Below are 27,342 nucleotides of genomic sequence, written 5' to 3' on the forward strand. Positions count from 1 at the left end.
GAGTATGAGCTATATTTAGTGTTTGTCACTGAGCTCATATTGTGCCTCGGCCTATGTGGAACCACCTATAGTCTTTTTGCTGTTTGCACATTTTCATGAACAAATTGTCTTTGCCTACAGGCTCCTTTTATTTGAATGCCTCCAAAGGCCAGAGTAGGAACGTTGACGTCGAGGACACAACTTTTCACTGTGGCCGCAGCACACAGTTTGTAAATCAGGGCTTACTGAGCAGGCAAATCAGCCAACAAGTTCTTGTTTTGATGCATCTGGCAACAAGTCGGAGACGCTGATGCTTTCCTCTGATCAGATGAACCGTACATCCTGAGGATGCGAAGGCGTTTTCCTGTGGTTTTACGACTGTGTGTGTATGTTTGTCATGTGGCAGGAGGTGGTTACGTGTGGGGGTGGAGGGTGTTGTCAGATGATGGCTCCTGGAGGAACCATGTGTGAGCTGAAAGTGGGAGGGGGTGGGGGAGGAAGAAATAAAGAAAGAAGCATATGAGAGGAAGAGAAGAGCCTTTTACACAACAAACAGGCCTCCCTTCCCCCTCAAGCTATCCATGCACACATCCTCCAACTGTTGGTGATATAGACCCCAAAGGGGCTGTTAACGGCAGTGGTATGGAAAGTGTCTGCGATGAGGGTAGCCATAGAGGCCAACCCCATGATACTACAGGCTCTGTGGATCTGCTACAACCTTGAAGCTGCTGATAGGAACGCTGCTCCACTTGTGGTTGCAGTCCATTTGCATTCTCCCTTTCGCTCTGTCTCTTTCTCTCAGTAGTGTTAGCCAAACACGAAATTTTTGTTTTATCTTGTTTTTTTTCTCTCTCTGCAGATATGGATTGGGTCACATGATGTCCCCATTAGTGTCCACTAAGAAAGCAAAATTCATGTTTATCTGCTACTGCAGATGCTCTCCTTCATGCAAGAAGTCCGTTGTCTTATTTTTTAAGCTTCAGCTCTCTTTAAACTTTTGCTCTTCTCACTTGATTAATGTGTCTCATAACATTTATCACTGTCATTTTCATAGAAAACATAGACTGTGCGTTTTGTTCCAATAGTATCATAAGAACCATACCATACAGCAGATGCAGGTTTAATGAATACACAGTCAACCCCTGTTGGAACATTTCTTATAGCACAGAAGTGAATGCTTAATCTCTGGTTGTTCCCTTTAGCCTCAACACCAGTCTGCAGTGTACCAGTAAATGTTTTACTTCCAAACCACATAATATGTAATTAAACTAAACAAAGCATGAAGTAGGTTTAACTTCTCCGGTGTTACATATTTCTTTGTTTTACCCTCTTGGGCATGTTGTCTCACCAGCTTATCTTTCTTTACTTTATTTCCCTGCCGTTTTGTGGTCAGTTAAATGACAGTGAAATGTCAATCACAAAGTCACTTCCAGTCCCAACAGCGAATCGTAAGCCATCAAAGCCAGGCACTTCAGCTCAGCCTGTGATCCATGTTTAACAAAGGCTGGCAGGGGGTCGCAGTTTGAGTTTGACTGACACCCGTTGACTCAGTCAGAAGTTGTCACAATGTATGTCTGAATTAGGAGTTGACTGGAAGAGGATCAAAGCATTGGAGGTGTGAGCATGTCCCTTTTTGTCATGAGTATTTCAGGTTTTATCTGTGGAGGAACTGAGCATTCAGGGGAAGCTTTCAGTATTTCAATAGAAGTTGTTGACTCCAGGGGAAGAAAGTTCTGTCAGGGCCCATTTAAACGGCAACATTTTCAAGTGAAAACGAAAAATTTTTGTTGTGTTTTGGGTGTCCGTTTACACAAAAACGGTGTTTGGAGCTACTGGAAACACAGATTTTTGAAAACTGAATGAGTGAAAATGCAGCTTTTCTGAAAAATCTTGTGCTTCATCACTGTAAATGGCAGAAACATTGCCTTTGCTCATGTGCACCACGGCCATCATAAGTAGTTCTTGCATTTTATGATGCTGATGTCTGTGAAGGTACATAACAGGACCTTGTGAAAAAGAGAAAAGGGACAAGTGGTAAAACACGTTGTCGCCACAGGTGTTACCTCTCACACGGACAGATGAGACATCAAACGGAACTATCCAAATCTGGTTTCTTCAGATTTTTCCCTACTTAACAGTAGTTCAAAATCACTACCTCACCATATTGTTGTCCACAGCTACAGTGAACCCTACAATCGGGTGGAGTGGGGACAATGTGTGGAGGGAGAGCAGAGATAAGGAAGACAGAGAAAGGAAAAGACTGGGGTGGAGAGAGAAGTAAGGGTGTTGTCAGGGGAATAATAGAATGCCTCTGAGGCCCTCGCAGGCCCTGGGCAGCAAGGCAGGGGGAGGAAAATGGTGTGGCAGAGAGAGGAATAAGAGGTTAAGCCAGCAAGAGATGCAGAGAGAGAGAGAAACAGCAGGGGAGTGTGGTGAGAGAAGTGGCAAATACCTTCAGGGTGAATTGCTGATTGCGAGCCGGGCCCACAGAGGGACTGAAGTGATGACACACCTTTTGAGTAAGCCTTGACTCACCCTCCAATCCTTGTCCCAGTTTGTGAAATGAATCGCCTGTTTTGTTCACAGCAGTAGCTCTGTGATAAATCTGACAGTTTAGTTCTGAGATTTATATTCTTTAAAGATAATCACTGAACCAGCGTTCTTATCTTTGAATCCCATTGATCATTAATTTGAGACAGTCAAAGTACTGCAGTTCACTGTTTGGTCTGCCGAGGCGTGCACAGTGGTGTTTGGTAAATGTGTGTTTGTGTCTGTCTTTCAGTAAGTTTGTGGATGTTTTCCATTTGACAGATATACTTAATACTGGTTAGTTCCTGGGACATTTCCAGGGGAAGTATCCTACAATTACATCATTTACCCAGATGTCAAGGTTCTCTCATCTTTTTGTCTTCATGCAAAAAGATCAGATGCAAGTTTAGCAGAGCTTATTGAGATGTTTACAGAGACTTGTCTTTCTTTTTGTTGAATTTTGGCCTCATTACGTTCATCCAGGGATTTGCTGGGAGGGAGACGGAGTGATGTAACTTCTTTCTGCTCTCAGGCCCCGTCTACACGAGGAAAATCCTCTGGAAGTTTTTTCCATTTTCATTCCCGAAGTTTTGTGTGCTGCTTAGACAACAATCACGATACACATGAGAAAGCTGACTGTGTGCTCAAATGCTTGACATGTGCAAACATATCGAACAATAAAAGGTGTTTGTTCATAATATATATATATATATATATATATACTACATGTTGTCTATGATATATGTGATAAGTTTTGATGTGAATTGTCCATGTTGGCAAATCACATTTTTAGTATCCCAGGTGAGATTATAAACGGCGATAATCAATACTTTATTCAACTTTTCTACCACAATCATTCCATCCCACATAAGTTCCCATTTTGTGAGGTAGTGTACAAGATATACTCTAAACTCGGCACTATAAAATTTGTCAAGTTGCAGTTTTGGTGTACGAAAGATTCCTGGTTACACCTCGGAGCAAAAATTAATAAAGAAATAAAAAAACTGAAGGGCTAACGCTCTCCAAAGTACTTTTGATGATGGTAAAGGCCCTTCAAGCTCAAAATGTGTCATGTGGGGATTCATTGAGAGGAAAGGTTGTAACATCACAGCAGGGTGTTCTCTGCAGACCTTCATCAAGTTGAGTGTTCTTAGCACCGTCTGCTCAGGGATTGGCCGAGCAGATGGATGCGTGATGGAAGAAAGGGTCCACACGTAGCAGTAATTCCCCTTTATTTTGCTATCTCAGGTGGTGTGTGGTTCACTTCAAAGTTGGGAAGGGTGCCGTTAATCCAGGGGCTGCATGAGCCCACCGCTCTGCTGTGCGATATTCAGCCTTCCTCCCGCTCCCCAGCCGTGGCCCCAAGTTTTTCAAAGTGTGATCAAAGTGCAGTTTTTCTCTGATGGATGGGCTTGCTGTGGCCAGGAGGATGCCTGATGGGGACCTGGAAGGGGAAGAGAACATGCTATGGAGTCTCTTTTCATGATATGCACGTACGCTAGCAGAGAGACACACCGAAGGGACATTACATTCTCTTTGTGATCAGAACTTGTGGCGAGGAAAGGATCTTCAGCTGTCTGACAGACATGGGTGTGACCAAACTACTACTGGCCTCAGCACCGTTACATTATTGGCAGGTATATCAACTAGGCCTCCACTATCTTTACTGTCAGCGTGCTGTTTTATCAGTGTTGTGACGAAGATAATGCCAGTAAACATGAGAATGTTTGTGTTGAAGTTTCAGAGATAAATGCCGACTTTCCCCCCAGGCTTACATGAATACGCAATTAAAATAAACAAACATTCAAAAATAGATTTGAGCAAAGAACAAAATGGTCAAGTAGTAATAATGTAATTTATTAATCTGTATACATACTCATACTTTGGTTCCAAGATTAGTCCAAGTTAACTTATTTCACTAATAAACATCAATTTTTTCTACTATAAGTGAAATATGAAGGTGGCTCACTTCATTCATATCCACACATCCGGTTTAGAAAAAAAAACAAAAAAAACTTTAACAATCCCACTCACCGTTTTCGTTTACTTAGTGAATGCGTTGTTTAGAAAATTAAACAGAATAGGTGTACTCCAGGTTGGTATTATTTGCAATTATGCATGATTATACTTTTTTTCTCTCACTTTTAAGGCTAAGTGAAATACTGGCTTTGTAGAGTTGTGAGTGCTTTTTTTCCCACCACATGCTCAACAACATTTCACTCCCTGAAATGTGACGCTTCACCAAATAGATATCGGATTATCAGAACCACTGACTCTGAGCTGGAGATTACCCTGGGAGGTCAAACGCTTGTATGCTGAGAGCATGTAAAGTGTTGTTTGCTAAATCTATGTTGTGGTGGCGTTGGGGGGGAAAAAAAACAGATTATTAGACGGCACTACCGCCAAACCCTTCTCATTGATATCAGTAGGAAAGGTTGAATTGTTCGTGCATAACGGAGTGGGGCTTCAACACCCAAAGGGTGTCTCTTATGGTCACATATAAACTGTGGATGTATGTTTGAGTGCTACTTTTTTCCATCATTTTGCAGTTCTCTGGTTTGGACCAAAGTTGACAACAGAATAGAGTTTGCTCTATAATTCAGTTCACTTTGTGGTCTCGCTGGCAATTTTTTAAATCAGACAAAAAAGTTATAAAAACAGAATGCATGCTGTGCAGCTGTTGTGAAATATAGCATTTGACGTAACTTCATGAGCTGTGCTACAACGTGATGGACTGAGCTATGAACCATAATAAACTTGTGGATATGTGATGTTGGTGCATTCTCATTTGGTAAGTACACCAACACCTTTTAGAACTTTCAGAAGACTCAGTATTTACAATTGTAATTTCTTGACATAATTTGCTTCACGGATATAAAATCCAAAGCCCATCATCTTGTGTGTGGTTTGTTTAGAGGGCTTGGTCCATTCTGCCTTTAGACTTCAATCAAATTTCACTGAAATGGCACCAGAGTTTGTGTGGAAGCAGACTGATCGCTGCTTTGTGGATCGTCTCGTCCTCGTTTGGCGCCTGTCAGTACTTTTGAATGGGACCACTACCATAAATAAGACTTCATTGATGCAGCCAGGTTTCAGTTACCTCAGCCCAGAAAAATGTACCCATGCTCAATGCATTTAAAGCTCCTAGTGTGACCAACCCGAAAAAGATAAAGTCCATGTTGTGTCTGATAGTTTCAGGAGTGTCAAACTGCTGGCAGGACAGTGTTGGCCCTGTCAGACGTTCAATTCCAGTTCATGTAATTACAAATAAGGCAACTGAATTAGTCACTGCTGCTTGCACTATATTAGTGCCGTATTAGCAAACTCACATGGCATGAAGCAGAGATCAGTGATGCAGTACTGAAAGTTACCTTACTCCTCTTGAAGAAGCGTTACTATCAAAACCACGCTATGGATGTGAATTTTTGTTGTTGTTTTTTTTAAGTGCACACTGTCACAAACTGCGGGCGTGCCTTATCACTGTTTTGTACACAGTAAACTTGGCTTATGTTGAAATTGCTCTGATCTTTATCTAAAATATTCAACTTTTTCAGTTTTTTCAACATTATAGACTATTTCAGCATGACCCCCCCTGGTTTAGAAGTTAGAGCTGGAAATTTGCTAGTGCACATCCCACTGCTGACAGTTTACCACCGTAGCTCCCCTACATTTTCCCGGCTGCTTCAGTGCAGCAGCCCTCTGCTTTTTAGTTTCAGTATGGGTAGTTAACGGTAAAATCGAAGGATTAGATTCAGACAGAGTAATAATTTCCTGAAGGTGATCAATAAAAGTAACCCAAAACTCTTTTTGTTTTTCATTCTGTATCACAGGTAAATGACAACAGTAGCAATGAATTTTTATTTTCGATGTCTGACTGCTCTTGGCAGCGTGTCACTCACTCACATGTACCTTCATGTATAATCCTTGCTGTCTAACAGTTTTTGCCATCAGTATTCCTGCAATGATCTGTACGTTCATTGTACTTTTCAGTCAGCAAACGCCCTTTGGCTGGTTACGTTACGGTGAGAAACAGAAGCGTGCTGTTAGGTTTCATCCATTTCTTTTGTTACCTCCAGTAGAACCATTTATCTTATCTTGTTTTTCAACTTCTTTCTGGACCTCCTTGTTCCTGCTCCCCTCCTCCTCTCCTGGTTTTCATCGTGCTGACTCGTTGGCTCCTGGTTTCCGTCATCTTCCATGGCCAGGAGGTGTGTAGATTGACCTTTGGTGAACTCTGGGCCCAGCCAGGTTCCTCTAGAGAGAGGTGGACTGAGAAAAGAAGAGCACAAAGAAGCTAAACATGCGTCGATGTCAGTGAGATCATTTTGAACCCTTTTGTTTTTGCTTGGACCTGGGATGAGGCTGCATCACTCAAACCAGTGAAATAATGGTGAATGAGACAGGCAGATTGACACAAGTGGATATGTCTAGATCTGTGGACGATGAGAATACAATGGCCACTCCATGAAGGGTTGGGAGTGGTTAGATGTAAGCATGTGTGCTCTTGATTTGAAGAGGGACTGGTCAGACTTTGCAACCTTTATGAAAGGATTTAGGTGTAATGGACACCTGGTTGATTGAAATCTTAAAACGTGCATTTCTGCCCGATCAGCCTCTCATTCTCTATGGCTTTCTCTCCACTCCACAGTTTTTGGGTATCATTGGGGAGAGCAGTGCATGCTGGGAAGCTGTGTGGGGTGCTGTGTCTCGGTTGGTCAGGAGAGAGGGAAGGAGGGGCCGTGGTTTGGTCTCAGCTCTCGGCCCCTGCTGCCTGCCATCTTTCCTCTGCGCTTTCAGGTCTTTTGGAGTTTGCACTGGCGTTTACTGCCGCTTCATAAAACCTCAATAGCTGAAACACAATGCCAGGCAGGCGAGGGGTCATGGCTGAACTTGAACCTTATATGCAGCCCACCAACCGCTGGCAGACCAAGACGTCATATTAAAAGTTGTAAACATTAATCATCACTTCTTCCTGATACCTGCCAGCTTACCATACACTGAAATGTATGGTGAGTGCACAAGCACGGTGGAAACGTTGCTGCTCTGCAAGTGAAGCACAGCTGTCGTAAATAGTTGTGCACATGCATGAGTCGACTGAATGGCGACCCCCAGAGTGTCGTGACTCCCAGTCCATATTCCTGTTTGACTTGGTAGTTTTATAGGTGGGATTCACCTGTAATTGCAGTTCAACTTGGTCGTCTGTCCACGCACTCTCTATTATTAATGTTTGGAGCGTTTTGTTCTCTGCATGCATGTTTGAGTGGTTTCACAACCAAAAACAATCAACAGTACCCACAGGACACTAAAACTGCGCTGTTTTCAGTGTTTTTGCCGTTACTGTGCAAACACATCTTTTTGCATTTTCGCTTTAGTAAAGTTTCACGTTTACATGCCAAGGTTTTGAAAAACTATGCATTTTCACATGAAAAGTTGTCATGTATGACGAGGTTTAACAGTGGACACATGACAACTTTAGATCTCCCCAGTTGAGATTTGAAATTGTGTGACACTGTAGGTGTGAACATGACACTCACACTCTGTTGCAAACCAGAACAGCTGCACCAAAACTAGCTCAGAAAGACGGTCTTGATGCGGTTGGAGTCACTCTCACGTGCAGCACGAATGTGGTGTGAAAGAAACCCTGATCACGTTCACGCTGCCAGCCTCGTGTTCTCGCTACTTTGAACTAAAAGTGCTCCAGTAGTTTAGTATTGTGACTTATTCTGTGATAAATCCTGCTAACAGCTGAAACTCCTCTTAGGAAAGGGCTTCAGTTTCACTGTGCAAGAGCACAGCATAAAAGACGATAGTGTGTGCAATGTGTCCTGGTGTGTGTTTTCTTTGACAAAATGGGAAGTGATGGTTTTCTGAGCTACACAAAATACTTAAGAGAAACTCCACTGTCCTCACGTAAACATGGCACCCCTCACCGTCAGTATTCATGGAAACTAGCAGTCGGAGCAGCATTTAGAGCACAGTCAGTAAAGTATGAGTGAAAATGAACCAAACTCCCCTGAATCGAATGAGTTCTGCTTCACGGGCATGAAACAGCTGTGCCGAGTGGTCTTTATGCTTGCATTAAGTGTGTCTTCTTTTGCTGTGTCTAGGAACTGGAGAAAGCCTTGTCTGAACAGGATTTCGACTTCCTCGGAGACCTTATTGCCTGTCTTTTGCAGGGATGCTATCAGCGCACCGACATCACGTAAGTGGAACTTTGATTTCAAGTAAGAGTGCAACGCTACCTTGGTATGGTATCGATTGAACAATAATGTAATGTAAAGTTCTTGATGTAGAATTTACTGTTATTCACTCTTCAGAGCTTCATTCCAAAAGTAACGGCATATAACACTGAACTCTTTGAAAATTATGGGATCACAACACCATGATCGGTACGTCAGGAACTGAAAGGAACCTTCTTGGGTTCACTGACAAACTTTCTGTGATTGAGTGTAAAAACATAGCACCACTGACTATGATGGAAGTCCTTGCCCTTGTTTTATACATTGTGGAAAATAAATGTGTATTGAACAGATGGAGGCCAATGTCTTGAGGTTTTTAAAGCAGATATAATACAATAGAAGAACTTCTAAAAAAAACAATCAAATACACCCATTGACTTATGGGTGAAGTTTCTGAGCCACTTCTTAACCGCAATCTCATGCTGTTTACTGAGTGGAATGAACATCACAGAAAATCTGAGCACAAGCGGAACAAACTATGCACTGTAAAGCCTCAGAAGATTCAAAGTGGGGAAATCTGCTGTGAGGAGAAAGTTCAAAGACAACACCAATGGGGTTATGGACGTGTTAACACTGTCGATTCAAAATCAGAATTACGTGTAGGTATTTTAATATTTGTTATGAGCCGTAATAACCTCGTCTCACTGACTAAAACTGTGATGACTTAGTGGTTATTATCTAGAGCTTAGTATATAATCACATGAAGAGGAAGTGGAAGCATCTCCTACAGTTTCAAAATAATCAGAGCCACAGTGGAAACGATCAATGAACACTTTGCCAGATCTGTGGCTGTATTTCCATTTTGTTGAAGTGAGACATTGGACCGAGGAACCCTCACAGAAAGTGTGAGTCAGTGGCGGATGGAGTCAGAACTCCCTCACTAGATGGTGAGTTATGGCTCTGAAAGGTAGTGCGGTGAAATCATGCTTTACTCCTGTTGCGACGTATGACAGCAGCACAGCCACAGAAACCTCTCTGCCCTATGATCTAATGATGGGAGAAAGTGAGTTTGAAGCAGAGCCGGGTATTTATTTAAATCTACACGTCCTCGTTCCTTTCAGGGGTTTCCCCTTTTATTCACCTTCTGTGTTAGCCCACCTTTAGAGAGGAGTATAGTAGCACAGCAATACAGTAAACTGATAAGAACACAGGCAGGAATGATCCAGTTTTTCCACCCAGGCAGCCGGTAACAGGAGGACAGCCTGCTTTATTGGACTGGACAGGCGCTGGCATCCTGGGGGTGGCTGCTCAGCTCCGGCCTTTCACTGAGCTGCCCTTTTCATCAGCACGCGTTAAACGCTCTGCCGGAGCAGGGGGAAGGAGGGAGGGAGGATGTTGTAGAAAATAGGGGACAGAAAGGAGGAGAGAGATGGGGTAGTAAGGAGGGGGCAGCCTGCAGCTGTGTGAAAAGTGCACTCTGCTCTTTCAAGATAAGCCATTTTTTTTCCCAGCCCCTCTCCCCTGTGTGCTGCTGCCTCGATGCTCACCCCTGCCCCAAACCTCTTGTTCTGTTCATCTGAGCTGGAACTGAAAGGTGCACATTAATTCTGAACCGGAACCAACATTTATTTACCACTCATAGCAAGACGGAACCCAATTCAAAGCAACTGGTCTCTTTTCCTAGCCCCTCCTCCAGTGTCTTTCCACTCGCTACGGTAGTTTGAACTTTGCTTTTTCCTTTAAACTATGTATTACAAAGGTATCCACCTTTTATTTTGAAACATGCGGGGCTGGCTTTACGCATCTCATGGCGATTGAACAGAGTGCATTTATTCGGACAGACAAAGACAAATAGTAGACTAAAGAAACCATGTTCAAGTAATAATTTAAGTCTTAATAATTTCATTAAGTTAGAAAGAAGATTGTCAGATAAACTGTAGCTTAAACACTTGTTCATTGAAGACTTAATGTGAAATGAATCATGACTGATGGTTCCCTCGTTCATTCTTCACCTCCACAGCCTGTCCAGATGGCTCTGAGAATGCTGCAGCTCCCCTCTCTGATCTCTCACTTACCAAAACATTACAGTGAAGTGAAATGGTTGTGGACACACCCAGTATAACGAACATGCAAACGCAGGAGCCTTAAAAATAAGATCAATGGACACTTTATGAGGTCTGTTTTAGATTGTAAACAAAAAAAAGCCTAAGTTTTCCCTGACTCCTGACGGTGTCGTAGCAGGCAGGGTCTGAAAGAGACAACACTTTGAGGAGTCGGAGTGGTGTGAGACTCGTGAACTGCTCGTGACGGCGGACTGCTCTCTCAGCCCCCAGGCCTTCAGCAGTTACCTGGACGACATCATCAGCTACCGCTGGGAGCTGGAGGAAGGGAAGCCCAACCCACTCCACGAGGGGCCCTTTGAGAATCTGCCACCCCGCACGCAGGTGGAGCTGCTGCACCGACTCTGTGACTACCGTCTGGATGCCGCCGATGTCTTTGACCTGCTGAAGGTACACCTGCTGTGGAAATCAGCAGCTGAATAAGGCAGAAGTACCTTTATGGGCAGATTGTACAAAGTTTGTTTAAGCATTTTAATCAGTACTGAGTTTCAGGATTCCACAAGATTTAAATAGGAGCCACTGAATCTCTCTGTGTATCTCTCTATCTCCATAGTTATGTAAACTGTTACCTGATAAGGTCCAGAATCGATTATACAACATATCTTTAATCTAATGTGTCCTATGTGGCTGCAATTTCACATCCACAGTTTGCTGAATGAGGTCAGGGTTTGTTTGTTTGTTTGTTTTTTTGTTTTTGTTTTTACAGTTTACACAGTGTTTCATGAGAGGGACGTGATAACAGTACCATCTGATCTTGCAGGGTCTGGATGCTGACAGCTTGAGGGTAGAACCTCTGGGGCAAGACGGAAATGGTGCCCTCTACTGGTACTTTTACGGCACTCGCATGTACAAAGAGGAGCCGAGCCACAGAAGAAGGCTCAGGTAAACACTGCTGGATTCTGTGCTACCGGCTTTCTGCTGTTCTCATAAGAAGTTGATATCAATACAGTCGAGCGTTCTTAGTGAACTAACATGTTTAAAACTTGTTTATAGACTCCTCAGTGGTAACTATCAGTATACTTCATTTGGGATAACCCACTGTTTATTTATTAATTCATTTATTTATTTATTTTTTTTTGCAGTGGGGAAACATCTGACCTGACATTACGAGAGAAAAAGAGAAGAGGAAGACCACCAAAGAAGAGGAAGTATGAAGACCCTCAGCTGAGGTGAAAACACATTTCTTTTGTTGGCGGCGCCGCAGCAGTGTGGATCACTGCTGATGTGAAGCTGTGCATGTGTCGCACAGATGTGTCATTCTGTAAAACCAAGAGAAGTCTTTAAATGTCAAACAGCAGCTGCTTTTTCTGTTTGTGATCTGGCCTTTAAATACAAATTTTAAGAAATACCAAAACGTGATTCTAGAAGTTTTCAACTACATCATTCTAAAAGCTCAGCTTTTTACTCACGTTTGTCTGAATATCTGAATGTATTTGATATTCATAATTTGTTTGTCTTTTTCAGTGAGGTAGAAAGTGAAGTAACTGATGGAAATACAGAAAATGGACATGAAGACCTTTCCCCAAGCACAAGTAAAGTATTCTATTACGATATCAATCATTTTTACATGAATCACACTGACAATAATGTTTGAAGGCGTGTTGAATCCATGTTCTGACCAGTAGTTTTGCTCACACCAGTTTCCTCCCCCTCAGACTCTGCGACCGAATGTTGCTCGGCTCTGTCTCCGCCGAGCCGTCAGCGAGGCGCTTGGTCCCTGGTGTGCGATACCGAGGAGCAGTGGGTCAGTCTGGCAGAAAGCATCAAGGACAAAACCTCCCCGCAGGACCGCCACCTCTACCGTGTCATCAGCCAGAACTTCCTGCCGGAGATCAGCAGCATGATCGAGCACAAGGTCAGACGACAAAGTGAAAGCGGTTGGTCAAGTCTGCTGCACGTCCTCTGTGTTCTGCTGTGGTGTGGATAGTGGAAGAGTTGTTTGTTTTTATATGGGGTTACCTCTCTCTGAACAGTTCTTCTGTTAGTTGTTTTGCCTATGAGAATGAGAGACTCGTTGCTGTTTTTCGCGTTGCTTTATGGCATCATTTCTTGGTTCTGTGAAAAACATCGTGTGAATGTGGGTAGAGAGAGGCCATCATGACTTTTTCTGCAGTGAAATGTTTTTGTAAAGGTGGATACTGACGTACACCTGTGTCATTTGAATTAGACAGTTATTGTTTGAATAGAATGAGCGACTCGTTTAAAGGAAATATGACTAATACCAGGAAGCTCTTCTACTCTAAATTAAGTGTCTCTTTGCCTTTGTGCTCACTGTTGACATCATAGCTGTCTTATAAAGCTTCATCATTTTTCAGTCAGTCTCCATTCTGGAAATTAGATGCAGTTTTCCAGTTTCTGCTCATATTATTAAGCTCTGAAACGGACACTATGCTCATTGTACTCCTAATGCAATTGCATTGAAGAGCCTATAGCCTGGCTTTGCTTCACACAAACTGTTGTACCATGTAATAAGAAAGTTTTCCCTCAACCAGCAGTAATTTTGAAAATGACATGGACCTTGACAGCAACCACATTAACACATTTTTCTAATCTTGCAAGCACTCTGTTTTTATATAAACAGGGAAGGGAAGATCACATGACACCTTTGTTGCACAACAGCACAGCACACCAAAACTTCACAAAAAAACCTAATTTGATATTTAAACCTTGCCAAAGATCCAAAACAAAGGTGATATAACAGTTTACATTGTATTGGAAATGTATACAGAGCCAGCAAGTATGTGTTTTTACCCTAGTTTTGAAGAATAAAGTCCTAAATTGTGTAGTTTTGTTTGATGTATGCTGTGCAGTGGGCCATGTTCATGTGTCTATCGTATATAAACCTCAGAACCTGGCGCTGCGTAGCTCAAGGGGAGATTACACACACATATTTTACGCCTTGTTGAAGCACGTCAAAGCCAAAATGCCTCCTTTTCCCCTCTAGTTAGTCATTGATTGCTTCAGCTATACAAAGCCAGTGTTGGTTTTTCATTCTACCTGTTTGGACAAAGATGGAGGCTTTCAGCTCCTGTCATATATAACCAGCTCTTGCTGTTGCTATGGAAACCCACTAAGCCTGGTTTCCATCATCATCATCAGCAGTGAAGTCAAAAATCCTGTTGGCAGTCGGATGTCGGCAGAGGGGTCACTTTCCAATTGCAAATGGCCCGTAGATGAACGTAGTGTCGTCCTTCATCTGTTAAACACTCAGCACTCATGTACTACTCATATCCACGCACTGTTTCATCTGGCATTTAAAGTGTAGCTTCCTCAGTGCACCATTTGCATGTAAGAAATTAATCTGCTTTTATTTCTTAAAGCTTGTGCACAAAAGACAAATATTTTTCAGAAGGGTTTCATCTAGGTTAATCATGGTCGCAACGTGAGAAAAGCTCCAATTGGTTCACACTTGTTCAAAGAATCAAATTAACACTAATGTGCTCTTTATATGCAGTTTAATGCCACTGATGGCACACAGCAGGACTTCCCAGTGGGACAAATTCATTATCTGAAAATCCTATTATTTGAGGAAACAGACTTAAAGGTTTTGTGCAGATTTCATTTTTAGTTCCAGAATCAAAACACCTCGACTCTATTAAGGAAACAGAGACAAGTTTTACCAGCGTGGCAAATGAGATTCTTAGTATTGGCAAGAAAATAGAATCGGAGAACTGCTTCCTGGGAGGAAAAACGTCTGAATTTCACAATAAAAGATGCTTCTGTTTTTTGCAGGAAGGACTGAACCTATTTTAATCCACTTCTTCGTGTGACAACCTGCTATGAAGGGAATCAGAGACCCAAATATTTAAATTTTCTGTTGTGACCAAAATTGTAAAACCAGTTCTCAAAAAAAAAAAAAGCATCTCATCTCATTAGAGAACCAATCATGTAATAAATAAGTAGCAATGTAATAATACATTCTTGGTCAGTTTTCTGACCTTTGACCTCCTCTGTGACAAAGCTGTTTGCCATTGTGTTGCACCTACAGCTCATTTCAGACTTTTTTTCTCAAGCTTTTTTGTTCAGTGTTTGTAGATATTCTGTGTTTGCTCAAGCGAGCTGATCAGTGTGCACGTGCGTGTTGCGCTGCTGTCGCCAGCCATCTCGTGGGGCGCTGACAGTCGGCAGGAGCTCACCTTGAGGCAGGATGGAGCCTCTTGAGTGACAGCTCTGCTGTGCTGCAGGATTTCGTCGACCTCTCTAAGTGGTGACACCAGAGGCACTCCATCTTGTGTGTGTGTGTGGGTGTGGGTGTGTGTTGGACGGTGGGGTGGGGATGTGCTGGTGGTAATGTATGGAGGAGCCGTGGAGCCTGGGGACGTGTCAGTGTTTCCCACTCTGACGAGGCAGAGATGAAGGAGGAACACAAGACTTGAGGAGGGCACTGCCGAACATTAGATCATGTGAATCTATCTTCCTTTGCTCTTGTCTTCTCTCTACAACTCTCTGTCTTCCCTGAGATCGTAACATTAGCTAAGGAAGGTGTTGAAGCGATGTTGTAATTTGGCCTCTTTCTTTTTTTTTAATTTTTTTTGTTTGTCCATATTGACCGACTGTGCCGACCGACCTCTCCGTGCTGTTAGTCTTCAGTCCTGCTTCCCAGATGAACTCTGACATGAGCTTCACAGGCTGGATATAGACAGGCTTTCAGAGGATCTGCTTAGAGCTTTGGGCTGGCCGGTGTTTTCCTCGTTCACAGTCAGCAGCACCTCGACCCTTTACGTCAGCCGAACGGCCTTAATGATGGCGTTTCATGCATGCAGTTGATTATATTGGGATGATGATCAAAATATTCCTTCTCTATTGAGGGAAACTGGCTGAGCAGGCTATTGCATTATGTAACAGAGTCTGTGGACGGTGTGCTTTCATTGATCGGATTTCTTTTCTTGTCTAACTGACCAAGCAGTGCTGGGAGCCTGTCGGCAGGATGACTTGGGGGAGGGGAGAGCAGAATCAGTGACCTCTCAATACTCTCGCCCTTTTCACAACACCTCGGGGCCTGTCAGGGTGTTTGGCTCTGTGTGAGGATTGTGGATCTGCCCGGAAGGCTAAAATTAAAAACAAAACATTGGACTTTTAAATCAACATTGATTCATATAAAGATATTTTCAAGAAGTTGCCAATAATAATTTTATTTTAAGACCAATTCTGATCAAATCTTTAATTGCCACAACAATCACCGGCCTCTGGAATCGGATTCTGGATTGTCTTTGTATGTGTTGGTATAACAAACACTCAATCTCTCCATTTTCATCTTGATTCGTTTCTATAGGAGCGTGAGCAGAAACAGAAGTTACTGGATCCAGCTCCAGTGCGCATGTCCCAACGATTCTCTGAGCATCACGTTAGACATGATGATGAGGTGGGTTCATGTCTTCGTCTGCTTTCATACAGTATAGATTATGTGAGAAAAAAAAATAAAAGTAAATGAATCAGCATCACCACAGGTCTTATAGAGTTCAGTGTTCACTTGAACAATTCAATCATCAGTCGATCCGGTTGTTTCTGTCGTTGTTTTATGCTCACAAGTCATTCATTTGTGACTTCTTAAGCTTTGAAACTTGCACATATTTATGGCTTGTCTACCTACAGGAAGGACTAATGGATATGTGTGTGTGCACTCAGGAACATCTCAAGGCTTTAACAGAGGAGGAGAAGAGGAAAGATGAAGAGCTCGACAGGCAGGTTCTGTTGGCCGAGCAGCGACGAGAAGAAGAAAGGCTGCTGCAGGAAGAGCGGCAGAGAGAGAAGATGGAGAAAATCAAAGCTGTGGAAGGTACGATGGAGAAATACTTGAACAGCTGAAGTGTGATCGAGAAGCTGAGTGAAAAACAAGCACTTATTTTTGAAATGTGTAAAATATGCCCGAGGTTGGCCTTACAGGGGCTGACATTCCTGTGAAGCTGGTATTATGTTGAGAGACGTTACAAAATATAAATGAAGCCTGGTGTCAAAAGTCAAATATCCAGAAGCAGCAGTAATTTCACACTCTTTCATCAGTGAACTGTCAGCAGCAGGTAGGAGGCTCGATCAAGGGCAAAACGGATTGTGAAGGACACCCCAGACGCAGGCTTCCACCTCTTCATTGCCTCGCTGAGGATCTTGACGGCTGAGAAATCTGCAGTAGCGTAGCAGCACTCCAAGCCGTGTGATTTATGTGTGGTACACAGAGACTGCGAGAGGGAATGTTCAGGGCCTTTAATCACAGGATCACTTCTCTTTTTCCTCCCTCCCTCTGATGTCATCTGTCAAGGGTTAATGAACTGCTGATTGTGCTTCAGTGGAGGAGCCTCATTAATGTATTATAGATGAACAGCAGGACCTGGCCTACGCTCTGTGTGGATTGCATATGTGGAATCCTCCCTCCAACGTCTTTAATCCACACAGCAGGAGAGCTGGCAGGCCTCCCTGCCTTTCATGTTGAAAGATAAAGCAGTGATACATATGCACTCGCTGGGCTCTTTTCTGCTCTTTTGATCCGCCGGGCCTAAGAAAAGATGGCCCGTGAATCCTTCTCTTTCTGCCTAACTGGGCTGCTGTGGGCCCTGGCAGCTAAATCCTAGTTTTCATTGACCCAGTGGGCTGCAAGTGCAATTTAAACTGTAACTCTAATCCCTATGAAAACATTGTTTGAATATAGACTCCTGGGACTGTTTTTATTGTTTGTGCTTCTAATTGCTCCTGTGCTCATTCTTTATTCTTTTTTTTTTTTCTTTTTAAAGAACGAGCAAAGAGGCGGAAGATGAGAGAGGAGAAAGCCTGGTTGTTGTCACAAGGAAAAGACCTTCCACCCGAACTCATGAATCTAGAGCCTTCTTCTCCTGTACACCGAACACGAAAGAACAAAGAATTGTAAGTTGCTGTTAACATTCCTCATGAAATGAGCTTTTCAATTGGCATATTAACATGATCTATGTTTGACATTTCAGTTATGAAATTGATGACGACTACACTGCTCTATATAAAGGTATGCTCACACAGTGCTGAACAGACACCTGTTACTTTATTGCAGTCTGCTTTGATGAATGACCTGATGTGGTAATGCCTGATTTCCAGTGCTCGAGGCCCTCAAGTCCCATAAAGATGCTTGGCCTTTCTTGGAGCCTGTTGACGACTCGTATGCCCCCAATTACCACGAGATCATCCAGGTACAAAATGCTGTCACCGTTGATGTAATATTGAATTTGTACTTGTGTGGGAGTTGGTGGTTCACATGCCAGCTGATTCATTCATACATGCTTCACTGACTGGTTCCCCGTTCTCTTCAGACTCCCATGGATCTGTCCACCATCGAGAAGAAGCTCAATGACGGGGATTATATCACCAAGGAGGAATTTGTCAGTGACGTGAAGCTCATGTTTGAAAACTGCATGGAATATAATGGAGAAGACAGTGGTAAATTAACACTTCGGCATTACAGATCACAAAAAACCTTTCAATATGTTTTGGGTCTCAGTGTTTGGGTCTTGCTGTATCAAAACATTCTGGGATTGTACTGTGTGTATGTTGTGAGAGAGAGAGGTGTGCATATGCATTGATAGGGTGAGAAGCAGGGGGTGGGAGTGGGAGAGACCGCTAAAGAAAGGGGGGCCGGACTTGGTGCTGTGTTGGGGCCGGGGCCAGGGCAGCCTTGACAGTGATTAATGGGGAGTGATTGAGTTGTGCTCCAGTGCTCAGGGGGATCCTAGGCCTGCAGTGCCAGAGAAACATTCCAGCCCCTAAGCCCCCTGTCTGGAGCCATCCATCCAACTGAATGCTCTCCCCGGGGACAGGGGGGGAGGAGAGTGGTAAGGAGGCCTGGGGTGGAGCAGAAGGAGGAGAGCCGAGAGGTTGGAGGAGCAGGGGTCATTTTACGCCCTCTGACCTGGTCAGTTAGCTAACTCTGGGCTGAGAACAGAGAATCAGTTTTGTATTATCTGGGTATGTGGCATGCTTACTGCCTGATGTGTGAGGGTGTTGTGTACAGGGGAGGAAGTGACTGGCTTACAGCAGGTTTTTTTTGTGCTACAAGTGTGTGATTTAAAAAAAAAAAAAAAAAAAAAAAAAAATTAATGTCTTATCAAATTAACGTTTTTGTGCAGAGCTGATGTTGATTTCTGTCTGTCCCCAGAGTACACTATCATGGCAGAGTCTCTGGAACGATGCTTTAGCCGAGCCCTTTTGAAACATTTTCCATCTGAGGATGGCGATACAGACGAGGAGTTCCACGTCAGCAAAGAAGACAAGGAGCGCAAGGACAAAAAGCGCAATCGTGGCAATAAACATTTGGGACCTGAAAGTCTGATGAGGGCGACTGAGCAAGTTCAGCGCAAGAGAAACTCTCAGGGGGGCAAGGGCACAGTACTCTCAGAGGAAGAGGACAGCAAGCTGACACGGCCACCTCCCCCGCCCCACTGGGCTAACGGCCCCCCTTACCCCCACGGCCTGCCGACAAGACAGCAACCCATCCACGACGGGGACCTCAGAGGCATGTACCACCCAAGACAACAGGTACTCACCTTTTCTCTTTAAAGTGTCTCCGTATTTCCAAAACATTATGTAATCCATTTGTCATATTCATCATCAATCAACTCTGAATCTTTTTTTTGTGCCAGATGTTTTTCCTTAATTTTACTGCAAGTCTTTGCTCTCTTCTTGTCCCGCCAGCTTTGTCGTCCTCCTGGTCCTCATGGGCCACATATGTACGGCCAAAGAATGCCCATGGATCCCCGCTTTGCCTACCAGGTTCGCATTCCCAGACATGGAGACCCCAACTTCAACCACATGCCTAGCAATTTCAATATGCAGGTATGTCACACTCACCGCTAGTTTCTGTTTTCTAAATCTGTGTTTAAACTTGATCATTACCCATGTGCCTGGTATTTTAAATTAGAGCTCTTTTTGACTTCTAATTCTTGACATATTCTTGACATTTTGACTTAAGTAAAACTACCATACATTTATATTGATTCAAAACATTTTTTCCCCACAGCATCGCATGATTGAAGGGCATCACATGGGCCCCAGATACCCATTAGGCCCAGATCCTAATCAGCAACATCCTCAACAGCACCCTTACATGGGCCCAACTCATGGCCCGTCCTTGGGCCCACGTCCAATGGGTCTCCAGCCTGGGCCTCCTCACGAAGCCAGCATGTACCCAACCCACCACCGTCCAGAGGGCCACACCATGAATCCCATGGGGAATCGATTCTCAGGGCCAGAAGGACCACCTCAGCACAACCACCCAGCCTTAAGGCCTCCTGGTATGAACATGTGGACTAGCATGAATCACCAAGGCATGGAAAGGCCCAACGGCATGCACATGCAGGATCCTAACATGGTCAACCAACGCAGCTTTAACTATGGTGGAATACCTCCTCCGGCAGGCCATAAACCATGGCCGGAAGCTGCTGGATACCCCCACCACCCTCCCAATGCTCAATATCAAATGTCTGCAGCAGCCAGCTCCCAGACACCCATGTCCTCCCGTCCCCCAGTGCCTCATCCCGACTCCTCTGGCAGGACACGCTTGGCTTCCATGCTAGAAAGCCCAGAGATGCTGGCCCTGCAGCAGCTGTCAGCCTCCTCTGGACCCCCTGCTGGTGCCCCTCATCAGCACATCGGCAACTTTCAGCAGCCCGGACCCCCATCAGGAATTGGCAGCATCCCAGCTCACCCCTCACAACAGCCCCCCTCTGCCCCTGAGGTTCAGCTGCTCCGTCCTGCTAGAGACAAAGGGCCAGACAGCCAGCCTTCCCAACAGACAGACTTGCACCCCAAAGGTAGACCTGACCTTCTCTTGCAGTGTGTCACAGGCCTCTTTATTCTGCATGATGGAACTTAAATACAATGCAACCTTTCTCTCCATAAATTACATTTGTAGATTGTAGTATTTTGATTTGTTTTTGAGCACAGCGCCCCCCCCCCCCCCTTGCTATTCTGTTGGCTCGCGCTTTTTACAATTTGACTTTAATCATTTGCCACAGTAAGAGGCAAACTGAATATTCATCACTTGAATTCACTGATGTCTTTGAGGCATAAATGAGATGTCATGCCATCAGGTCATTTTTCTTAAATGTGTTTTCCATCATGAAGAGATAGAACAGGCTCTGTTGCCGCATTTCAAATTTTTTCTTTATCTCGATCTCCTCGGATAAATACTATGAATAAAATAAATATTTTTCCTTTAATTCATTTACTTTCACAGCTCTGTTCATCTATTATTCACCATCTAAGGCTTGTTACATTTACAGCATTATTTCATGCTAACCTTTCTTTTATTACTCTATATCTTAACAGGTGCAACTTCAGAGAACAAGATGGCTGCCAGTAACATTTCTGAAGAATCTTCTGCACAAAAAAGCATTTTTCCAGTTAACCGTGAGCACCCACCTATCCAGAGCCCCACAGGACATTTCAATGGGCGAGAAGATAAACTGCGGTCCCCCCCAGACTCTGTAAGCCTTCCACAGGAAACTCCCTCCGAACCTTGGCTAGCACAAGCCGGGAGCCACAAACAGGAGAGGGATCCATGTCTGACTCGGTGCAGCAGCACCAACACCGTTTCACCAAACGTCAGCACGGGTGACAGCAGCTCAGCTGTTGCGTCTCCACCAAACCCAGTTCACCATACACCAACCAGTCCACAGCAAAACACGCAGAGTCCTGCAGTTGATTCTCAAAACTTGACACCACATGGAGCATCTCAGAGTTCAAGTCAGCGCAAGTCAGAAATCAGCCTAAACGACATGCAGAATGCGCAACAGCAAGATGAACCCCAGCAAAACATCCCAAAACAGGAACACTCTCAGGCCGTTATTGCACCTCCTCAAAGCCTCCCTCAAAGCTTTCCACAGCCACTGACCCAAAACAAACAGCTGCTACCGTCTCATCATGCCCCCCAAAACACTTTGCCCCAATGCCCCACCCAGAACAGCCCCAGTCATGGGATGCCACCAAGTGCAATCCAAGGCACCCAGCCCGGACGCCCTCAGCCAGCCCCTCTCACTTCTTTGCCACCTAGCCACCCGACCCCGCTATTACCCTCCCAGCCTAGCCCAGCAGACCATGGAGATCAGCGGCCAAGTGAGCCCCCAAGTAGGCCAGACACAAAGGGATCTGCCATTTCTCCACAGCAAACCATGATGACATCTGGGCCACCAAGTAATGCTTATAAACATCCGTCTTTTAGCCCTAATCATCATCAAACCCAACTGATGGGCAGTAACATGGGTGTGCAGCCCCAGAGAGCATTACAACATGGTCAAAATCCCGCCATGCCCCCTCATTCCCAAGGCCACATCAATGGAGCGATGGGTCCTCATGGAATGGGAAACCCTCCACATCCACACTACAATCAGGCAAGCATGGGCAGGCCCGTGCCTCCATCGGCTCAACACTCGTACAACAACCAGGCCATCAGTGTCCTCCACAATCCTGCTCACCAGCCCACCTACCACCAGCAGGGAGGGGCTGCGTACTCTTACCACATGACGGGTCAACAGCACCCTCAGGCCCACGGCAATATGTACCCACCCCATCAGTACCAGCAGCAGACCTACTATCCTCAGCCTCACCACCAAGCTCAGGCTCACAACCAAGCCAATGGTCAAGGGGCTTACCCTCCAGAGAACTGGCACCGGCCTCATTACCAGCCTCAGCCAATGCCACCCAGTGCCTACCCAGCAGCAGCGGGTGCCAGGGCCAACGGTCAATCAAAGGAAAGCAGTATGTCACCGCTGGGCTCGGAAGGCTCCAGTAGCGCCAGTTTGGTTTCCCCTGGCCCCATGCAGGAAGCCGGAGCTCATTCTGGAGGCACAGAGGACGGGAAGTCTGACAGCAGGGAGCAGGGGAGCAGTCAGGCAAGGCAGACTCAAAATGACAGCTCAGAGCGACCTGACAGCCCCAAAGAAATCCTGGACCTGGACAGCCATAACGCTGCTGCCCGCCATCGCAGCAACCAGCCACTTCAACAGCGACATCCCTCTGCTGCACATATGCATTCTGGCCTGATGTACGACCCTCGAGCTTTGCACCCAGGCATGCAGCAAGGTGGTGTCCCTCCACCACCCATGATGTCTCAGAATCGGGGGGTTGGGAGTTCCCAGCCGTACCCGGGCCAGGGATACCCAGACCCAGGGCGCTACGTAGCCCAAAGACCTCACCCACACCTGATGGAGGCTCTGCAGCGACCCCAGCAGCTGCCCTACTCCCCGGGGCAAACGCGCATGGCCATGTACAGACACCCAAGACCCGGGTGGCACTTCCAGGGCATGATGATCCAGCAAGGAGGCCTTGGATCAGAGCGCTTATTACATCCAGGGTAAAAAGCTTTTGCTAATTTTAAGCATATTTCATTGGTCATGTCAGTGTGTGTTTTCATTGCTCTGTTAGATTGAATGTCAAAATTTAAATTATGACTTCAGTTTTTTTGTTTTTTAACTGCCACAATTGTCAAAATCAGATTTTCACATACGAAAAGATAAACTGAATGCAACAAAAGGAGAAATAGCAGAGTTAAAATGACCTATTTTACATTTGCAGGCAGCAGATGATGGCCACTCCAGGTGGTCCTGGCAGTAAGAAAGGATTGTAACCTTCTATAAAAGTAAGTATAACCATCAATTACAATTTCACAGTATCCTGATGTATGGTGTTTGCTTCTATTTCAGGTTTATGGTCTTCAAAACAAGGATCCACCACCAGAAAGACGTATTAGTGTGATTAACAGCTGATTGTTTTCTTTTGGTCTTGTTTTTTTTCTGCAGGAACTTTACCATCAAGAAACGCCTGGAGAAAGTAATGAGCCAGGTGCATTTGTGAATGCGGGGCTACACAGAGTCACACTATTCTTACACTGGAGTCCATCCAAACTGCTGGCATTACTCGTATTGGTATAATGTGAAATGTTATTGAGCCCTGGAGAACAGTTCTCTGCCAGCGTCCCGCCGCCACCACAGAGCTCAAAGTGGCCAATCACAGAAAAGCTCTGTGAAGCTGGCAGAGGTTGAACGTCTTGCTCTGACATCTCAGTCCAGCTGCTGCTCCCCAACTCGAACGTTTGAGCTTTGATCCGTGAGCAGGAGGACAACCTTCTTAACCACTAGGCCAGCCTGCACGAGCGTAGGGGACACTGCCTTCAAGAACACTGGACCCAACTCTTCTCTGTGGATTAATGAACACTGGTCATAGCCCATATGTCTCGCCCGCTGACTACGAGGCTGGATGGGAGCTACTGACGAGACTGTGACAAAAGATTTGGAACTGTTGTTTCTACTAATGTTTTCTATTCCGACCATATCTCTAAACTCAGGTGTAGAAAAGGAGGTACTGTGAGGCTGTCGTGCTAACCCAGCAAACTCAGAGACCCCTTGCAATTGCCTTGGTTTCCTTTGTGAATGTAAGAATGAATGTGTAGATAAGTGCAGCACAGTAGTTGCATGTGACAGGACAAACAACGTCGACCATCCATTTAAAGAATGAACCGCCCAGCCGAGCTATAATGTCCATTTGCACCCACAACTCTGACAATAATTCTCTACATCTGGAGTTACACACAGTATATGCATCATTCAAAGCTGCCTTCATCGATAAGAATGTCTCGACTAACAGAGAGAGAGACTGGTAAGGATGGTGCTCCATGTATCAGACTGTACCCGATTATGCACTATGAACTTTGCTAGTCCTGACATCCAGAAACTGAGTGGCCTTGGATAGTCATATTTTAGTCAATGGCTCCTAACACATGTATAAGTAAAGTAAATACATATATATAAATATATTAATTGCAGCCCTTCACCAGAGACGCCTCAGATGAGGATAATCTAAATTACTCACACAGCAACATGGCGGTATCTGCACACATGCTTAAAGTAAACACACACTCAGCAGGTGAGCCCTGGATTCTGCCTTTCCGCTGCCGATCCTGTTCAGTTTTTTGGCATGAATTTATTGTTGTGGTTTGCGGAGGGGCGGAGCTGTATGTCATTCTATGACAAACACCTCTCATGATGACGCGCTCCAACCTCGGCAGCACTGCCTACCATAGCACCAAAAACTGGAGTGCAGTTTAATCCAAAACTCTCAGATGATGTCAATCAATACTGTTCTTACGGTGGTAAAGACAGAATTTATGGCGGAGCCGTTACAGAATTGATGGTGCAGGTCGAGTTAATGGTGTCTCTTGAGCGCAAACCTTCCCGTTTGTATTTTTCCCAGAGTGAAATTACATTCCGCCTGCTTGTTTGTTGCTTGTAATAATTGGTGGCCCTGCCACATGTGCGTGGTTGCTTCTTTGAGTGCTTCCTTTCTCCCCTGTCAATGCCAAGTGTTTCCTCAGGGTTTACAGTTTCTATATATACGGGTATTGTTCTGACTTATTTGAAGGAGTAATGGCATTGGGGGGAAATACGACTGCAGCTGTGGCAAATCAACTCCCATGAAGAAGCTGTTAAGGATCTTTTAATTGGATTAGCACACTGCCGGCCTGACTTTGATGGCATCAGTGTAAAGCCAGTTGGTTCTCACGTGTTTCCTACATTCCTCTTATTTTGATGACAACATTTTTGCCATCAAAATTGTATTTTTCCCTCCCTTTTACCTTCTGATAACACTGTTTTCACACTGCTGGTGTAATTTCTGGAGGCTTTGTGTTGTGTGTGAGCCCCTCTAGTGCAGTTTAGCAAAAACAAAAAAAAGATAAACAGAATCTACCTCAGCAAGCCATTCTGTGGCTTCCACAAAGCCCCTCCACTCGGCTCCCTTGCTCTGCCAGACTCCTGTGGGTAAACATTTTATGACCAGCTGAACACTTTAGCACCACCTTTGAGTTTCTGAATGACAGAACTGAGCGTGGCCTCAACAATACTCTCTACGACTGTCAGTTTTCAGTGCACAAGGCACGAAACTGACTGACCGCTTAGAGGAGAAGCGAATATTTAGGGGTTGGTTTCGATGTTTTAATGTTAGAAGCATTGATGGACAATATATACTTCATACTTTTGTAGCGGGACTCCTAAGTTGACCCCATGAATTGTGCAGATTGCGTGAGTTCCTGCAGTCTGCAGGAATACAGTTTACAATCTGTAAAAGGCAGCAGAGTTTGGCAGCATCATAAAGTCCTCGTGACAGATACTAAGGGCATTGTTAGGAAGAATTTGAGAAGTGAAAGTGGAGTCGATATAAAGTTGGAGCTGTGAGACTATTTTGTAAATTTGTCACACATGGCTTGTCTTGTTGTTTTGTTGAAATAGGGAACTGTCTCAATATTTAGTGAGCCTATTAGAACCACTAAATTCATTGGTGTGTTCATTTGTGCCGTGTTATGTATGAAGGACAGGGCTGTTTTGAAAGTGTAAGGTTGTGATATTGTCCCTTGTTGTACATACGTGTGTGCGCGTGCGTGTGTGTGTGTTTGTGGTGTGCAGAATGGACACGAGATGATTTGAAGTGGGTTCAACTCTCACTTTTCGTCTGCTGTCATCTCTCTGCACTAGTGACAAACATTTAGGCGTGATTAAATGTGAATCATATTTATTTGTTCTTTCAAGAATTTTTGTACATTTTTGGACTTGTTTTAATATAAATTTGGTGTTTCTTTTATTCCTCCTGGATGTTTTTGGTGTGTTTAAGCAGTTGACTTTTACTTCAGTATAGTGATGCCACTGAAAAGAGAAGACCCTGCTACTTTCATTTTTAAGTGACGTTTACAAGTTCTTATCTGACTGATATAGATTATTTTGGAAATGGAACTGAGTATTTTCTATACTGTACATTTCTTAGAAATAAATGACTTTTTCTGAAACAAAGTTTTCAAATGATTCTGAGTCACTTCTGTGTGAAAATATGAACCTAATGGCTTTGATAGCACATCGGTAAAGTAGTTTTGAATGGGAGGGAAAAAAAATTATTCCACTTTCTTCTAAATGCTGTATCTCTACAATCTGGTAAATAAACAGAAAGACTGAAAGTAATGAAATGTAAACAAGCAAGGCAAGGCCTAATGCAAGACAATACATTAATCTGTTGGAGCGCTTCACGTTGTCAGCTTCAATTAGTGCTGATCCTTTTGACAGGCCCCCTCTGCGGACTGAATGCTGCTGCATCTGACCCCTCCTGTTTGCAGGAGTCAGTGATGTGAAGTGACGCCGGTCCAACATGACGCAGCGTGGCTCTTTCCAGTCTTCTTTTTGGGGATGCTCCTTGTAAATGAACTAGTAATATATTCTTTTGTCCAGGGCTAATGAGGGCAAAATTGGGAGGGAAAATGCAGATGAGGCATGTAATTAAGATACTCGAGGCTCGCACAGCAAGCTGTTGTGGAACTACGACCTCAATTCCACAAAAGTTGGGACATGTGTTAAATGTAAATATGAACAAATGGCATACAGTTCTTGTAAACAATTCTTTTTTCCACAGTAGAACGAAGGCTAAAGTGAAAAAAACTTTGGGGGGGGGGGGGGCGGGGGGCTTTATAAAGTTTGTGGGGTGACTCAGTTGGTAAGAGTGGTTGTCTCTACTGGAAGGTGGTTGGAGGTTCGATTTGCCATCTATAA

General features: G+C 44.4%; 1 protein-coding gene across 2 annotated transcripts in view; it reads left to right on the top strand.

Annotated features, from left to right (window-relative positions):
• LOC115391449 (cat eye syndrome critical region protein 2 homolog) overlaps positions 1-26,596 on the top strand; it is a 37,203-nt gene extending 10,607 nt beyond the window's left edge. Inside the window, exons 2-19 of one of the 2 annotated variants that reach the window (XM_030095715.1) lie at positions 8,616-8,710; positions 11,014-11,197; positions 11,568-11,689; positions 11,890-11,976; positions 12,272-12,339; positions 12,448-12,662; positions 16,080-16,169; positions 16,433-16,583; positions 17,530-17,659; positions 17,737-17,774; positions 17,864-17,955; positions 18,076-18,202; positions 18,918-19,297; positions 19,454-19,594; positions 19,779-20,571; positions 21,089-23,111; positions 23,333-23,396; positions 23,557-26,596. In XM_030095715.1, the coding sequence (XP_029951575.1) occupies positions 8,616-8,710; positions 11,014-11,197; positions 11,568-11,689; positions 11,890-11,976; positions 12,272-12,339; positions 12,448-12,662; positions 16,080-16,169; positions 16,433-16,583; positions 17,530-17,659; positions 17,737-17,774; positions 17,864-17,955; positions 18,076-18,202; positions 18,918-19,297; positions 19,454-19,594; positions 19,779-20,571; positions 21,089-23,111; positions 23,333-23,384 (4,788 nt within the window). In that variant the 3' untranslated portion in view covers positions 23,385-23,396; positions 23,557-26,596. The remainder of the gene's footprint in view (positions 1-8,615; positions 8,711-11,013; positions 11,198-11,567; positions 11,690-11,889; positions 11,977-12,271; positions 12,340-12,447; positions 12,663-16,079; positions 16,170-16,432; positions 16,584-17,529; positions 17,660-17,736; positions 17,775-17,863; positions 17,956-18,075; positions 18,203-18,917; positions 19,298-19,453; positions 19,595-19,778; positions 20,572-21,088; positions 23,112-23,332; positions 23,397-23,556) is intronic. The other variant, XM_030095716.1, reaches the window with a different exon arrangement.
• The last annotated feature ends 746 nt before the right edge of the window (positions 26,597-27,342 follow it).

Source organism: Salarias fasciatus, chromosome 7 (assembly GCF_902148845.1).
Source record: "Salarias fasciatus chromosome 7, fSalaFa1.1, whole genome shotgun sequence".
NCBI lineage: Eukaryota > Metazoa > Chordata > Actinopteri > Blenniiformes > Blenniidae > Salarias > Salarias fasciatus.